The sequence below is a fragment of the Poromitra crassiceps genome (assembly GCF_964638095.1).
Source record: "Poromitra crassiceps genome assembly, chromosome: 8".
Classification (NCBI taxonomy): Eukaryota; Metazoa; Chordata; class Actinopteri; order Beryciformes; family Melamphaidae; genus Poromitra; species Poromitra crassiceps.
Genome location: NC_139629.1, coordinates 25,888,290 through 25,904,768, shown reverse-complemented (window position 1 = coordinate 25,904,768; position 16,479 = coordinate 25,888,290). Strand labels below are relative to the sequence as shown.

Sequence of the window (16,479 nt, the reverse complement as noted above, 5' to 3'; positions counted from 1 at the left end):
AAATCCCTTATCCTGGAGGAACTCCACCACCTGCTGCTCTACCAACTCCAGATCTTGGTCACTGGGCCTCTGGTCCCTCGACTCTGGACTTCACTGCGGCAGCGAATGACCGGGGTCGCGTCGGCAGCCCAGTAACAATGACATCATTCATTCGAGTATATTGTTCTAAATCAGATAATCCACTTTCCAGGGGTGCAATCTTTACATCCTTCTCTTCATTTTGCTTCTTCAATTCCTTGATCACTTTAATCATATCCAAGGAAGTGTCTTGCTTACTTGTCATTGCTTCCATTTGGTGACCCATGAACTCCACCGATTTCCTTAATTGCTCAATCGATCTCTTTAGTTCTTCCATGTCTCTTTTTGGTAGCCATTCTGGCACAGACTCTCTAACCTGCTGCTGCTGCTGAAGCGTGCTGAGGCCTGGAGCTGGCCTGATGGTAGCTGCTGGACCTCTGCTGAAGCCTGGAGCCCGCCTGATGGTAGCTGCTGGACCTCTGCTGAAGCCTGGAGCCCGCCTGATGGTAGCTGCTGGGCCTCTGCTGAGGTATGGAGCTGGCCCGATGAGCCCAGGGCTCAATTCGATTTTGCAGATTTCTCTTTAATATATTAAAGTAAACACTTACAAATCACTGGTGAAATTTTGGTGGAGAAAATGGTAAGGATAGACAGGATTTTAACAGATTCTCTTAGCAGGTTCCACACCACACAGCTGCATGGCAGCTTAATGAGCTGACAGTTAAAGGGACACTCGGCCCATTTTCAACCAGCTTTGTATCATTAGAACATCAGTAGTATATCAGAAAACTGTAAACTGTTTTGAAGTCTGTCATTTAATTTGACAGTTATTGAGTGTTAAAGTGTGGACCAGTGACATCACTGGTCCACACTAACTCAAATTAATAACTAATTAACTCAAATCAACTCTCAATAACTGTCAAACTAGATGAATGATGAATAGTTTGACTACTGATGTTCTAATGATACAAAACTGGTTGAAAATGGGCGGAGTGTTCCTTTAAGCTTAAGTTAAGACAGTTAAGTCATTAAGGTTAATGAGCTTAACTCATTCATGGCCAGTTTAGGACTGCCAATATTTAGCACAGGCCAAAGATTTTCATAATTGTTGGTCATCTTTCAAGACCCACAGTAAATTATCTATTAGCAGCAGAGTGATTTGCAATACCTCAAAATGAAGATGTACGTCTCTGGGTTCACCAGGGGAAAAAAAGTGAGCTTTTAGCATGTTCTGTACTCTACTTATAGCCATTTATATACACCCTGTTTTCACCAAAAAGGTCTCTCTGAGAAGAGAAATTGCAGAAAATGGCATTTTTGTAAAGCACACAATCTCAGGCAGAACTCGCTCTCAATTCTTTTATTTTGAACTGTATTGACATCAGACATGTAAATATTATTCGTTATGACACAAATGACAAAAAAAAATATATATATATATATATATATATATATATATACATGAAGTGCTTTTTTTACATTCAACAATACAGTTTACTCAGTGTGAGTGAGTGTGAATGTGTGTGTGTGTGCGCGGGGCCCATGTGTGTCTCTTTACATTACATTACATTTCGTCATTTAGCAGACCTAAATGACCGTCCTGACCGTCCTGACCTCATTCTGAGATGTGGGCTCACAATCGGCTCCTCATCTGAAATAAAAGCAACATATCCTCAGTAAACTATATAATCACATTTAGTACAGAGAAAGTGTAGTGTACTAGTGTCTCAGTAAACTATATGATCATAGAATGCAGAGATCAGTGTAGTCTCTCACACACACACACACACACACACACACACACACACACACACACACATCCGGGTCCTGTCGCATTGGAGTCCAGTCTTCCTCGCCCTCGACAGGAAAGTGGTCGTGCTGCTTGGCTCTGTGTGAAAGCCATTTCTGTGGTGAGGCTGCTGTTCTCCTCCTCACAAAGTTGTGACTCCGTCTCGTCTCTTTCGGGCTGGCACACTGGGTCCAGGGACCAGGATCGATCATGTTGGTCACGGGTTTGACTACCGCGAACAACTGATCGATGTCCGCTGCCCTGCAGCAAGCCGACCAGCTCGTGCAGCGCGCCGTGGGCGTTTCAATGGCGTTTCTCCTCTCTGCACTCTGTTTTCTGTTTTTCCTCCTGCTCATTTCAAAACAACAGCTGCGGTATGTGTTTGATCGCGTGTTGTCGGCTTGGCTTTGAGGGCAGGGACCTGATAACATGTCACAGGCTGGGGAAGTCTTTGAACTACGCGCTGCACTAATAAAAACAAAAACACATCAAACACGTCATTGGCTGGGAGGGCTATTCCTGATAACACGTCAAAGACGTCTTTGGCCATGAATGAGTTAATGAGCTCAAAGGCAACTACAATATTTCCACAGTTCAACTTTCTTTAAATAGCTCCAAACAAAATCACTTAAATTATCCCCCTTTAACAGTACTAGAACAGATCACGACCCAACGCCAACATAGTCGAGACCTGATCTCTCTACAACACATTTACATCTTATTCTAAGGAGTCATGTGACTTAAAAAGAATATCATGGAGTGAAGATCTATTTGAGGATATTCTGGTGTGAATGGAGCCTGATTTGCAGCAAGGCCCAGAGCCTCTCAATAAATTCTAGACTTAAACTGATCCAATATAACTCATTACTCCAGTTAAGATAAATAAATGTAATCCAGACACCCCTGACGCTTGTGTCAAATGCCAAACTCATAAAGGAACACTTTTCCATTGTATTTGGGCATGTGAGAAGATGCAGACGTTTTGGGAAAGAAGTACAGTGCACTCCTCTTATTGTGATCACCTTGGGACGGGTCAAATTGATCACTATAAGCGGATGATCATAACCGATTTTTTTTCTTTTTCTTTATTTCGCATGTAGATTACCATCTAATTGACATTTGTATATTTATTGCATGAATACAGTGCATATAAGGTAATGAAACCGACAGCTCCATTATTTAGCCTACTGAATGTTATTGACTTTAAAAATACATGTTGTAAGTTAGGCCTCCAGCTGTTTCAAACACAGCGGTCTCGCATAGACAGAAATGCCACCGCATCTCTCCACAGATGACAGGCAGACAGAGATGCAGCGATCTCTCCATATAGAGACAGACATGCACCAGGTATCATTGCTGTAAGCAGAGTATTGATCACTATAAGTAAATTATTTAAGATAGGAATGATTCGGGACAAAGCTTTTTGATCAATATAAGCGGCTGATCACTATAACCGTGATCACTATAAGCGGATTCCACTGTAATAAGTTTAATTTCCCAAATATTCCTCCAAACTGCATCTTGGGCCTATACCCTGTAAATCTATTTTTGAGGGAGCATGACATCAGAATGGTTGATCTCTGTTTAATACACACATCGTGTACACACACACACACACACACACACACACACACACACAGATACAGACACACACACACACACACACACACACACACACACACACACACACACACACTGAATATGTCATGTCCTCACATCATCCTGTCTTGCAGTGGAAAAACGAAAATAGTCTCAAAAGTAAGATCGATAAATTCTACAAAATTTCTCTTTCTACATCTTCTTGAAAGCGAAGATCTGCAGCCCATTCTGGATTCATGAACCCTCATTGCTTGTCCTATAGGTAGGTGTTTGATACTACAGTACATTTGTATCTTAAGTATTTATTATTCTTATGCTATGCTCTACATTTGTATGACAATCCTCAGGTTGTACTGCTATACTGGTTAAACACTGGCTGTACTTTGCTTAAAAGGAAACACAGTGTTTTTCTTTTGTTTATATTTATTTGACAGATGAGATGTTTGGGGGAGGCATTTTTTATTTTATATGGTATCTATACATTGTATCCTTGATTTGAGTTTATCAAAATCTCAATAAACAAATGCTTAAAATCACAGCTGCTGTTCATATACAGTCAGTGGGTTGGTTGGCAGCAGTGCCTTAAAAGTCCTTCACAGTCTCAATCTTGCCCATATTCAATCTCTCAGATGACGCATTCACAGAAAAACCTAGAAGGCTGGGGTCTACCCGGACCATCTTCTGCTTTTTCTTTTTCTTCTCTGAGGTCACGGTCTCAAAGCGCGGCTGCTGGAAGCTCGTATGGTTTGACTGGTTGAGCGAAGATCCTGTTCCACCCCATACAGAGGAATCCTGCTGCTGCTTGAGGGCTTGCTGTTGGTTCTGCAGTGCCTGTTCCTGTTGGTTGGCGTTCTGTTCGGTACGACGTTCCAGGAGCTGTTTGGCAAAGTCTTTGGCCTCGGGAGTGTCCCCCAGGTATGCCCTGACATAGTCATGCACCTCGTACGGAGAGTCCACCTCCTTCAGCAAGGTTGCAAACGTTGGAACGTCCAGGTTGTTGGCCGTGTTGAGGGTGTGCAGGGTTTGCTCACACCATTGCATGAAACTGTCCTGCTGGCTCTTGTTGACCCCTTGGAATAGTTTTAGCAGCTTCTTCTCTTCTACCTTCTTATTGGCCTGCCCGCTTACAGAGTTCCTGAGGTTGGCGTTGCCCTTGTTGTTCTTCTGAGCATTGCCCTCAGATGCCCTGGATGGCGGAGGGTCCTTCACACCCTCATCCGAGAAGCCCATGTTGGAGTTGTGTGTGTTGCCCCAGATACTGTTGGGGTACGGGGTCCAACTAGAACTAGTGCATGTGCTGACAGATCCCCACACTGAGCTGCTAGGAGTCGTAGCGCTAGCTGCTCTGTTCTGGGTACGGGTCTGCTGGGGAACAGTCTGTTTCATCTGCTGGACCTCCTCTCTCTGGATCTCCAGCAGTGAGTTTGTGGCAGCTGGCTGCTTGGCCGCCCTACCCCAGATGGGCAACTTGGGCTGGGGCCGTTGAGCCTGCTGCTGCTGTAGCTTCAGGACCTCCTGCTGTACCCAGCATCGCTGCTCCTCCCGCACCTGTCGTTCTCTCTCCTCCTCCAGTTTCCAGTGGATCTCGGCCAGTGACATAGCATTCTGAGTCTGGTTTATGATGTTGGCTGACGGTTGGCCCCACTTTGAAGAGGATGGGAGCATCATTTGTGCAGGCTGCTGCTGCTGCTGCTGCTGCTGCAGCTTCTGCTGCTGCTGCTGCAGCTTCTGCTGCTGCTGCTTCTGCTTCTGCTGCTGCTGCTGCTGCTGCTGCTGCTGCTGGAGTTGCCTGAGGGCTTCTTGCTGCTGCTGCCTCTGTCTCTGCAGCTTCTGCTGTCTTTGTGCCTCCTGCTCCCTCCTTTCCTGTTGTTGCCAAGCCACAGCAGCTGCCGCAGCTGCAGCTTGCTCCTTGACTCGCCTTTCCTCCTCACGCCTCCTCAAAGCTTCCAACTCCTCTTGCTTCCTCTGCTCTTCTTCCTGTTTGCGAAGGAACTCTTCCCTTTGCTTCCTCTCCTCCTCTTCTCTCCGCCTCTCCTCCAGTCTGCGGAGAGCCTCCTCCTGGGCCAGTCTCTCCTCCTTCTGTCTGCGCTGTGCCTCTTCTTGCTTCTGCTGCCTCAATGCCTCCTGTTTTTGCCGTGCCAGTTCCTCTTCCTCCAAGCGTTTGCGTTCCTCCTCCTGCTGAGGCCGTAGTGCCTCCTCAAACCCTTTCTTCTCCTCTTCCTCCCACTTGACCCACAATTCTGCTTCACGCTGCTCCGACTCCAACTTAGCAGTCTTTGCCTTCTCTAGCTGTAGCACCTGCTCAATGGTTGGAGCCTGTGCCATTGAGTCTATAGGTAAGTCCCATAAGCTGCTGCCATCCCATGTGCTAGGAGCAACTTGTTGCAGGTGTGGTATGCAGGAAGCCTGAGAAGACGGGTTCTGCATTTCCCACACAGAACCAGAGTCTGGTATAGACAAAGACCAGGTAACAGGAGGTGGGAGGCTCTCAGAGGCTCTAGTCTTGAGGACCGGGTATTGTTGTAGGAGCAGATTGATCTGCTGCTGCTGTTGTTGCTGCTTTTGAAGAGGAGCCGAGGTGAGGGCAGCTTTCTGCTGGGCCAGATCATACTGCTGCCTGAGGAGGTGTGGGACCTGCTGTAACTGGTAAAGGTTGAAGCCACTCGGCTCCTGCTGCCTCTTCAACCTCTCTTGATCACCAGCTCGCTGCAGAGGGGGAGGTGCTGGGCCCGGGGTGAAGGGCACCCTTCCCCACATCTTGATCATCTCTCCCAGTGGCTGAAATACCTCGTCACACCCCCTCTTAACCAAGAGAGTCATCTGGAAGTAACCAGCCTGGAACCACTCAGTCATCTCTTGGTTACTGAATGGACCCTGTATGTCCCCCTGGGGATCTTTGTAGAACCACTTGAGAGCAGCTTCATGGGGAAGAGGCAGGCGTGCAGGCTTGGGCTTCTCTGAGCTCTTTGCTGCCAGCCTGTCATCATTTGTCAGACCATCCTGTAGGTACTCTGAGGTCACGGTCTCAAAGTGCGGCTGCTGGAAACTCGTATGGTTTGACTGGTTGAGCGAAGATCCTGTTCCACCCCATACAGAGGAATCCTGCTGCTGCTTGAGGGCTTGCTGTTGTTCGGTACGACGTTCCAGGAGCTGTTTGGCAAAGTCTTTGGCCTCGGGAGTGTCCCCCAGGTATGCCTTGACATAGTCATGCACCTCGTATGGAGAGTCCACCTCCTTCAGCAAGGTTGCAAACGTTGGAACGTCCAGGTTGTTGGCCGTGTTGAGGGTGTGCAGGGTTTGCTCACACCATTGCATGAAACTGTCCTGCTGGCTCTTGTTGACCCCTTGGAATAGTTTTAGCAGCTTCTTCTCTTCTACCTTCTTTTTGGCCTGCCCGCTTACAGAGTTACTGAGGTTGGCGTTGCCCTTGTTGTTCTTCTGAGCATTGCCCTCAGATGCCCTGGATGGCAGAGGGTCCTTCACACCCTCATCCCAGAAGCCCATGTTGGAGTTGTGTGTGTTGCCCCAGATACTGCTGGGGTCTGAGGTCCAACTAGAACTAGTGCATGTGCTGACAGATCCCCACACTGAGCTGCTAGGAGTTGTAGCGCTAGCTGCTCTGTTCTGGGTACGGGTCTGCTGGGGAACAGTCTGTTTCATCTGCTGGGCCTCCTCTCTCTGGATCCTTCTACTCTCTCCATCCTGTTGGTACGCTGCCATGTTATCTGCCTCCTGCTCAAAGTGTTTCAGTCCCTCCTCATCATCTGTGCCATGTGGTATGGTGGCAGGTCTGCCAATGGGAGCAATCATATTTGTATGGAAGGGCAAGGGGTAGGTCATCGCCACTGGAAGCCCCATGGGCTTTTGCTGCTGTAGTTGGATGGTGGGCGACGGAACAGAGACTTCTGCATGAGTGGTGGCAATGTGGGCCATGTGTAGGGACTCAAGCATGTTGTTGGACATGGGAACATGCAGGGAGATTTTGGGGCGCACTGGCTGTAGCTGTGGGGGAGACAGTCTCTCATTCTGCTCAGTCAGCTTTTCAGGCTCTTCAACCCTGCTGGGCTGGAGAGGTGCAAGCGACTGAGCCGCAGTGTGGGGTTCAGGTGCTGGGGGAGTAGCAGGTGAAGAAGCTTCCTCCTCCACTCTGGCCAACATTTCTTTTCTGTCAGCCTCTCTCCTTGCTTCCCTTTTGGTCTCTTTGGTCTCCTCCAGCTCTGCCCCCTCCAAGATGGGCTCCATGGAGCATTTCCTGAGCGAGAGGAAGGCCCCTGATGAGTCAAAGGTGCCTGCGTCCTCTTCTGCATCCTCCAGACACCACTCTGGCAGGCGTTCCCTCTCATCGTCCAGGCTGCCGCTACCCGACCATGGCCAGCGGTAACCACGTTCGTCCGCTCTGGCATCGATCGGGAAACGACACCTCTGCTCTGGGAGTTCCCGCCACCCTGCTGACCGAGACCTAGCATTTTGATCGTATTTCTCCATCGATCGAGGAATACGCCAGTTCTCACTCTCACATGCAAAGTTGTGCTTTTTCGGCAGGCCTGATACATCATCTTCATAGTTGGTTTGGATGTTCATCAGAAAATGGCCTGGAACTGCATATACTGGGTCTTTTCGAATTGGCTTTTCAAACCTTCTATCTTCCTTTTCTTCCCAACTGTGGGAGCGGTGCATCACCCTCCCTCCCCGGCCAAAGCCTCCTTCCACATCATCAAATCTTGGGTAAAACCCTCCTCCTCTTCCCCGACCTCTACCGCTTGAGGTACTTCGGCCTCTTGGTGCTCCTGCTATCGGACGGCCTTCTCGCCCTGTTAGCTGAAGTACAGTTGCACTGTTTACAGACATGGAATGTCTCTGTTCCTCCTCTGTAAAAGACACAAGCGCCAGTGGTGGCAAGGGCTCCTCTTGCAAGATGGGCAGAAACTCCTTATTGTGTAGGTCTATAGGGATCTTGTTATCCTTTACATAAAGTGCTAACATTTCTTCTCTCCCGTAGCGGTAGCCTGCAGATTTATACTTTGGCGATGCAGGTGAGAGGGGCGGGGAGGCAACAATGGTGCTGCTGCTTCTACCACCACTGCTGCCTCCACCTCCCGACAGGGCATGGAGCCATTCTGGTCCAAAGTTAAGCGTCTGGGTTTCATCCATTCTTCCTTGAAGGTCTCTGCTTCTTCTGAAGGCACAGGGTTTGTATTTTACTTGTGTGGCTCTCTCTCTAAGTTTTTCACAAGATTGTGACATCATCAGTGAGGTCATAACTCCTTCCCTGCAGAGGCGCAACTCGTGAAGTGATATCATCAGTAAGTGATGTCATCAGTGAGTGATGCTGTCATTGATGATGTCATCTGTGATGTCATCAGTGATGTCACTTGAGCAATTGTGATGTCATCAGTGAGTGATGTCATCAGTGATGTAATGAGTGATGATGTCACACAGACACACTCCAGTTCCCCGATTGTGACATCATCAGCGCTGTTCTGTTCTCCCTCAGCGTGCTCTCTGTGAGCCTATGTCGAGATTAACAGGCAGATAAACTCTTAACCATATTATTTCCTCCAAGGAGCAGAGTGTTGTAGTTGGCAGGCTTTTGTATGGCAAAGTGTGAAACTGAAATTACAAGCACAATACACAATATGGTATAAGGTCATGTACTGTACAGGTAAGATAAACAGGTAAGTAAAGACACTTGGTATTACAGGTAAAGTAAACAGGTGAGTAACAAAGCTATAAATTGGTCAATAAAACGGTATTCTTCACTTTCAGGTATTAAGATAACATACAGGTAAATAAAAGGATAAGTACATATTAGCTTAATTCCAACACGTTTTAATCTACTGTACTCTTTAACCAAGGTAAGTATTATTTCAATCTACAGTAAGACGAAACAAGTACCACAGGTAAGTATATTAACTGTAATTAGCTGCTGTATGCATGTTACCATTGACTGAGAGTTAGCTTGTACATTTAGCAAAATAACGATCTAACTTATCCAACTAAACACTTGAAATAAACATAAAACACTCTAATGCTGTAAAACTTACAGATGGTGCCCTCTAAAAGAGGGTACAAGGGATGGCAGTGGACTGTCAAAGGATTGTCCTCATGAACACACCATGATGTGGCCAACTTCACTGATAATGGCTGAAAAACACATCACTTCCTGTCTAATTTCTTCTTCTCTGCTTCTGTCAGGAAGTACACATCTACAACATGCAGTACTAAATTGTGCCACCAGAGGGATTTTTTTTTTTTTACCTTTATTTATACAGGGGGAGTCTCACTGAGAGCAATGCTCTCTTTTTCAGGAGTGCCCTGTTCAGAATCAGAATCAGAATCAGAAAGACTTTAATGATCCCCGGGGGGAAATTGGGACAAGTTACAGTAGCTCGCTCACAGAACACACACATTCATACCTGGAAGCTGACCAGTACAACCACAGTCTGATCTGCTGGCCACTGAGCAGCTCCACTGGAGCAGTTGGGGTTAAGGGCCTTGCTCAAGGGCACCTCAGTGGTGGTAATGAGGGAGGGGCAAGCGCTGCCTTTTCACTTTCCCCACGCAGATTTATCCTGCCGGTCCCGGGGATTGAACCGACGACCTTCCGCTCACAAGCTCGCTTCTCTAACCATTGGGCCACCACTGCCCACGAGTAAAACTTGAAGGCGCATAACTTTCCTTGCAGTTGCAACGCAAGCGCACAATAGGGTTGGGGCGATGGACGATGAATCGTCCACAGCCGATGTGCCGTGTGCGCATGCATAGTGCATAGTAAGACAGCAGGGGGAACTCCACTAACGTTACGCCTCCCTGGATTAATAACATTTTATGGCAACTAATAGTATCCACACATCGGACGAGAGCAGGACATATGAGGAGCTTTTTGTCACAAGTTTATAAGCCTGGAAGAGTTTAGCCACGGACGCTGCTGAGCTGATGGTTCTAGGCTACATTGTTCCTCTGTTCAACAGGCTGCAGTGTAAGTGCTACTGTTGTCGATATGCTTCGAGCCACTACACAGCGGCATCACAGAACGCACAACGTTTATGTTTATGTTTACGATTGCCAAAACCAATTGATAACGCAAAACACTTGAGCCATTTCCAGTGGAGTTGTTTGCATAATAGTAAACACAGCTGAAACCACCATGCTGAAACATATCAGGGGTGTCAAGTGTGTGAGACAGACACAACACGTCATCTGTAATGTATGCCAGTGTAGCGGCAAACTCCAAAAATGTTTGTAGCCGCTGAGAGGCTAAGCTGGGGAGGCTATTTATCTGTGTTACTCGCCGTTGGAAATTAACACACCTTGACCAGTAGATGCATTTTGTAGATTTATTCCATCCCTGCAGCACACATACATTAAATGCCGTATTGCTAGCCGAAAACAAATCAAACAAACGTACGAACGAACGGTAAACAGAAAATCAGAGCTCCCCACTCACCCCCTCTGACTCATCTGATTGAATGATTGACAGGCATTATGAATGACACTCATCAGCAACACACCTCCCAGGTAAGTAACACCCCCTGTCACACCCACTAATTACCATAAGTGACAGTTATGCAGTAGACCCAATATGCAACACATACGTGGCTCCTACATACCGGCCCCTAATTATTATGACATTACAATAATAATTACACAATAATACATAGGAGACAAGGAAAACAATCAAAAGCTTAATCCGGAACTCTCTTTTTTTTTTTTTTTTGCGTTTTTTTTCTTTTTATATATATATATATATATATATATATATATATATATATATTCTGTATCATGTCTGACATGATCTGGCAGGTTCTTTATCATGTTAGCAAAAGCATAGTGGCTGTTTCTCATTCACAAACCAACCTATATTTCCCATCACACTGTTAGCCACACTCGATTTCATTTGAAATGACTTTTTCAGAGTGAAATTGAGTGTCGTGGCTGTAAATGTGATATATACGGGCGAGGAAGTGGCTGAACGAAATCGCACAGCGGTAAAACTCATTGGTGTCTATTGCTTTTGCTCCGTCCATTGTTATTGTTTCTTTGGATGATAGTGTGTCAGCAATACCAATCACATGACAAATAGGCTACCCATATGTCTGGAGAGAGGGAGAGAGGGAGGGGAGGGGAATGGAGGGGAGGGGAGGGGAATGGAGGGGAGGGGAGGGGAGGGGAGGGGAGGGGAGGAATGAGTCCGGAAGACCTGGATGTTAGCACTTGGAATGTTGGTTAAATGCATGAAATAAGGTCTGTGGTTAACATAAGTTTATGAAACAGTGACGTTTGTGTTCAGCAAGTTCATCTTCAAAAAAGAGAACCAATTTTATGATTTTCGTTTTTTTTTTAATGCAATTATCAGAAAACGCTTCAACGCTATGTAGACATTTTATTCAGGTGAGCAGTGTTGTTGATTGTCGCTATGTGGCTGTTAGTCATAAAGAGACACACAATGATGATTATTCTCTCTGACCAATCAGTAGGCTGCACTGTTTTCAGGACCACCTTTTGGTATTGCCTGAGCTCACTTTGAACCTCAACGGAGCTGCTACCCCCAAAACAAATACCAGGTTGGAAGTCCAGTCGAGTTGAGCCTCTACCAGTAGGTGATTTGTACGGGGGTGAGGGGGATGCGGAGGACATCCCCCTTGTTAGCAATGACCAAAATGCATAACTGCCCAAATTTATCTGCACCGCGCTCAGGTGCTACAGTTACATGATTCGAAGTGAAGTTTATACCGTCAAAACTATGGTGTGTTTTTGAAAAATAAGCATTATTAGATGCTTGTAGCGGCTTGTATGCCAGAACAAACAGCCTTCCTTAATTCTATTTATTTGCTCTGAGATTTAACCTGCGTGCCTCTCTGGACTACACATGAGTTGATACTGTCAACTGAAGGTACATTAAGTTTTAGCGCCACATAACGCAAAATGACTACTGTAGCAGGGTTTGATAGGTTTGTTTATCAATACTAACGACTCCGCGGTTACTCTATTTATTTATTTATTTATTTCATTTATTTATTTTTATTGTGTTGTCATATTATCTTGTTTTGTGGTGCTGTTGTTTCATTTTGTTTTCATGTACTGTGAAACACAAGTAAAGTGTGTTTTACTGGATGTGATGGAACTTCTAATTTAGCAAATTGTTACCTTACTAGGTAGCTACTTACATTTAATTAAAAGTATAGTTTTGTATAGTTTAGTATGGAATTGTATGGGAATGTATGGTCACAATAACAGCTCTTCCTTTTGCAAAGTGCAAACCCATGGTTGCATAACTCCTATAACACAGGTCCTAATTAACATAAACAGAATGCTGCTGGAGCGGCAGAATGCCCATACTTGTGACAATACCTGTGACAATACCTGTGACACCAGGTCACAAGATGACATGTTTTGCTCTCGAATGTGTTGAACGTTCTGTTTTATTAATCTTTTTCCGTCTTCTAGTTTGGCACAGCACAGCTACAGTCTCAGCACATTCCTACAGCATATTCAACAACCCCTTTGTGACACATTCATGAATATTTACAGCTCTCACAACTTGTTCAGCAAAGGCAACGGTTTTATTCCATAGTGGGACCTGGCACAGCTCTGTTACTCTGCAGAGTGTAACAGTTTTATTCTATAGTGGGACCTGGCACAGCTCTGTTACTCTGCAGAGTGTAACAGTTTTATTCCATAGTGGGACCTGGCACAGCTCTGTTACTCTGCAGAGTGTAACAGTTTTATTCCATAGTGGGACCTGGCACAGCTCTGTTAATCTGCAGAGTGTAACAGTTTTATTCTATAGTGGGACCTGGCACAGCTCTGTTACTCTGCAGAGTGTAACAGTTTTATTCCATAGTGGAACCTGGCACAGCTCTGTTACTCTGCAGAGTGTAACAGTTTTATTCCATAGTGGAACCTGGCACAGCTCTGTTACTCTGCAGAGTGTAACAGTTTTATTCCATAGTGGGACCTGGCACAGCTCTGTTACTCTGCAGAGTGTAACAGTTTTATTCCATAGTGGGACCTGGCACAGCTCTGTTACTCTGCAGAGTGTAACAGTTTTATTCCATAGTGGAACCTGGCACAGCTCTGTTACTCTGCAGAGTGTAACAGTTTTATTCCATAGTGGGACCTGGCACAGCTCTGTTACTCTCCAGAGTGTAACAGTTTTATTCCATAGTGGGACCTGGCAGCTCTGTTAATCTGCAGAGTGTAACAGTTTTATTCCATAGTGGAACCTGGCACACCTCTGTTACTCTGCAGAGTGTAACAGTTTTATTCCATAGTGGAACCTGGCACACCTCTGTTACTCTGCAGAGTGTAACAGGTTTATTCCATAGTGGGACCTGGCACAGCTCTGTTACTCTGCAAAGAGTGTAACAGTTTTATTCCATAGTGGGACCTGGCACAGCTCCGTTACTCTGCAGAGTGTAACAGTTTTATTCCATAGTGGGACCTGGCACAGCTCTGTTACTCTGCAGAGTGTAACAGTTTTATTCTATAGTGGGACCTGGCACAGCTCTGTTACTCTGCAGAGTGTAACCGTTTTATTCCATAGTGGGACCTGACACAGCTCCGTTACTCTGCAGAGTGTAACAGTTTTATTCCATAGTGGGACCTGGCACAGCTCTGTTACTCTGCAGAGTGTAACAGTTTTATTCCATAGTGGGACCTGGCACAGCTCTGTTACTCTGCAGAGTGTAACAGTTTTATTCCATAGTGGGACCTGGCACAGCTCTGTTACTCTGCAGAGTGTAACAGTTTTATTCTATAGTGGGACCTGGCACAGCTCTGTTACTCTGCAGAGTGTAACAGTTTTATTCCATAGTGGGACCTGGCACAGCTCTGTTACTCTGCAGAGTGTAACAGTTTTATTCCATAGTGGGACCTGGCACAGCTCTGTTACTCTGCAGAGTGTAACAGTTTTATTCCATAGTGGGACCTGGCACAGCTCTGTTACTCTGCAGAGTGTAACAGTTTTATTCCATAGTGGGACCTGGCACAGCTCTGTTACTCTGCAGAGTGCACGAGCTGAAACATTCCATCCTGGCAGTGCCTAATATCTGCAGACATGTGATAAGATACATGTAAGTGGTCGTGGCCACGCCCGCTCACAAGGTGAAAATCAAATGCACACTTTTTGTATCTTTTTGTATCTTTCTGCCACATGTTCTACTTGCCTTTTCAATGCATCCTCACCTTTCTGCCTTAAATGTCAGGTGTGCAGAAGAACACATAGACATTGGCCGTTTCTCAATACCAAGAATGCATTCTTGTTCTTGGGTTCTTGGGGAGAACGTTCTTGCTAGTCGTTCTTGGAAGAATGAACTTGCTAGGTCACAAGCACACATGATGCTGTTGGCAGTTTGAGACGATGCGTTCTTGAGAGTATTGCGCAATACCAGCGCAGAGGCCGCCTGCAGTACTACACAAATAAAAAGCTCAGCTGATGTAGATGCAGCCAATTGTGCTCTGGAACTTTTTGCCATTTTTCGCCATAAATGTTCGTAAAGTGGCACTACAACCTACTACCCTGCTTGTAGGCATCAAAAGTCATCAGAAATTAATTTAGTGATGAAATAAAACTTTAAATTGTAAAAAACTTTCCGGAGCTTATGGCGTCTTCTCTGCTGCGTTCTGCCTCTGCTTATGCCGAAATGCATGCTGGGATATCTGCCTTGCCAAGTTGACACAAGTCACCACCCAGAGCATCCTCGGTAAAGTGGGCGTGTCGAGAACACATCCGGGAATTTTAAGCGTTTTTGGCGAAATGTGAACTTTGTATTGGAACAGTACTTGGGCTGCGACTGATGACGTTTCACAGGGACACAAGAACGCAAGAACACACAAGAACGCTTATTACAATTGTTTGTAGATAAACGCAGTCAGTTTACTCTGCCATCCTGGCTATTAGTGCATCCATTAAAACATACCCCAGTGACCCACAACCCACACATATATAGTTCCACCCCACACTCATTCATCAGTACACAGTCTATCCCCTCTCTTTTAGGTGCGTAACCAGAGCTGAGAGTGAATACACAGGACTGGATTGACTAGTCTTGTTTTAACTAAATTGACTCTCAGTAGGGAGGAAGAAGCATCAGAACCGACATGAAACGAGGCTCAGTGGACAGAACGTCACGGGTCAAATGTTTCAGTTCCTCACAAGACCCCATAGGATTCATTCAGGGGCTGTCTAAACGGGCCGTGCATTAGGGCATTCACGACTAGTGAATTTTACTAGTCGACTAGTCGTCCCTAAAGGTAGTCGACTAGTCGACTAACCGTTTTTAATTTATTTTTAATAATTTTTTTTTTTTTTTTTTTTTTTTTTTTTTTTTTTTTTTTTTTTAATCTTTAAGAAAGAACATGAGGTATTTACACGACATACATGGACTATCATATCCCATATCCCCCACAAATAACATCAAAACACAACAAAACAAAACAAGAAAACTGCATAAGATACACAATAATCCAAGAACAAACAAGACTATTGGACAAACAACCAAACAAAAACAATGCATTCAGCTCCTATCCTGATAAGCCTAATGACACTGGGGTAAAAAGTTCTTAAACTCAAACTCTGTATGTGGTTGCCATATTTTGGGGATGTCTAAGAATCTGATTCTTGTAGTAAATTTCTTGTAGTAAATGTTATCCAACGTATGGTAGCTTGAGAGTTCATTCCACCAGTGAACTACAGCTGGGGGATTGGATGCTTTCCAATTTAAAGCTATGCATTTCCTAGCTGCCAACAGGGCAAGATCTATGTATTTACTTTGAATGCATTGTTTTTGTTTGGTTGTTTGTCCAATAGTCTTGTTTGTTCTTGGATTATTGTGTATTTTATGCAGTTTTCTTGTTTTGTTTTGTTGTGTTTTGATGTTCTTTGTGGGGGATATGGGATATGATAGTCCATGTATGTTCTTTCTTAACTCATTGAATGCCAATGACGACAGCTGTCGTCAATTCAAATACTGACGTAGAGTGCCAATGACGACGGTTGTCGTCAATTGCGTTTTTTGACGGTGGGACGTGGATCAATCCCTGATACATCTCTGGTACAACTATTGTAGCTA

The 16,479-nt window shown here is 45.3% G+C and overlaps 1 protein-coding gene across 1 annotated transcript; it reads right to left on the bottom strand.

Moving 5' to 3' along the window:
- Positions 1–3,988: 3,988 nt before the first annotated feature.
- On the bottom strand, positions 3,989–8,572 carry LOC310781502 (GRB10-interacting GYF protein 2-like; the record flags this gene model as incomplete). The annotated part of the gene is made up of 2 exons (XM_083642142.1): positions 7,099–8,572; positions 3,989–6,417 (listed from the first exon to the last, which is right to left on the bottom strand). The coding sequence occupies exons 1-2, from the start codon at positions 8,555–8,557 to the stop codon at positions 3,989–3,991; spliced, it is 3,888 nt and encodes a 1,295-aa protein (XP_083498268.1). The 5' UTR covers positions 8,558–8,572.
- Positions 8,573–16,479: the final 7,907 nt, after the last annotated feature.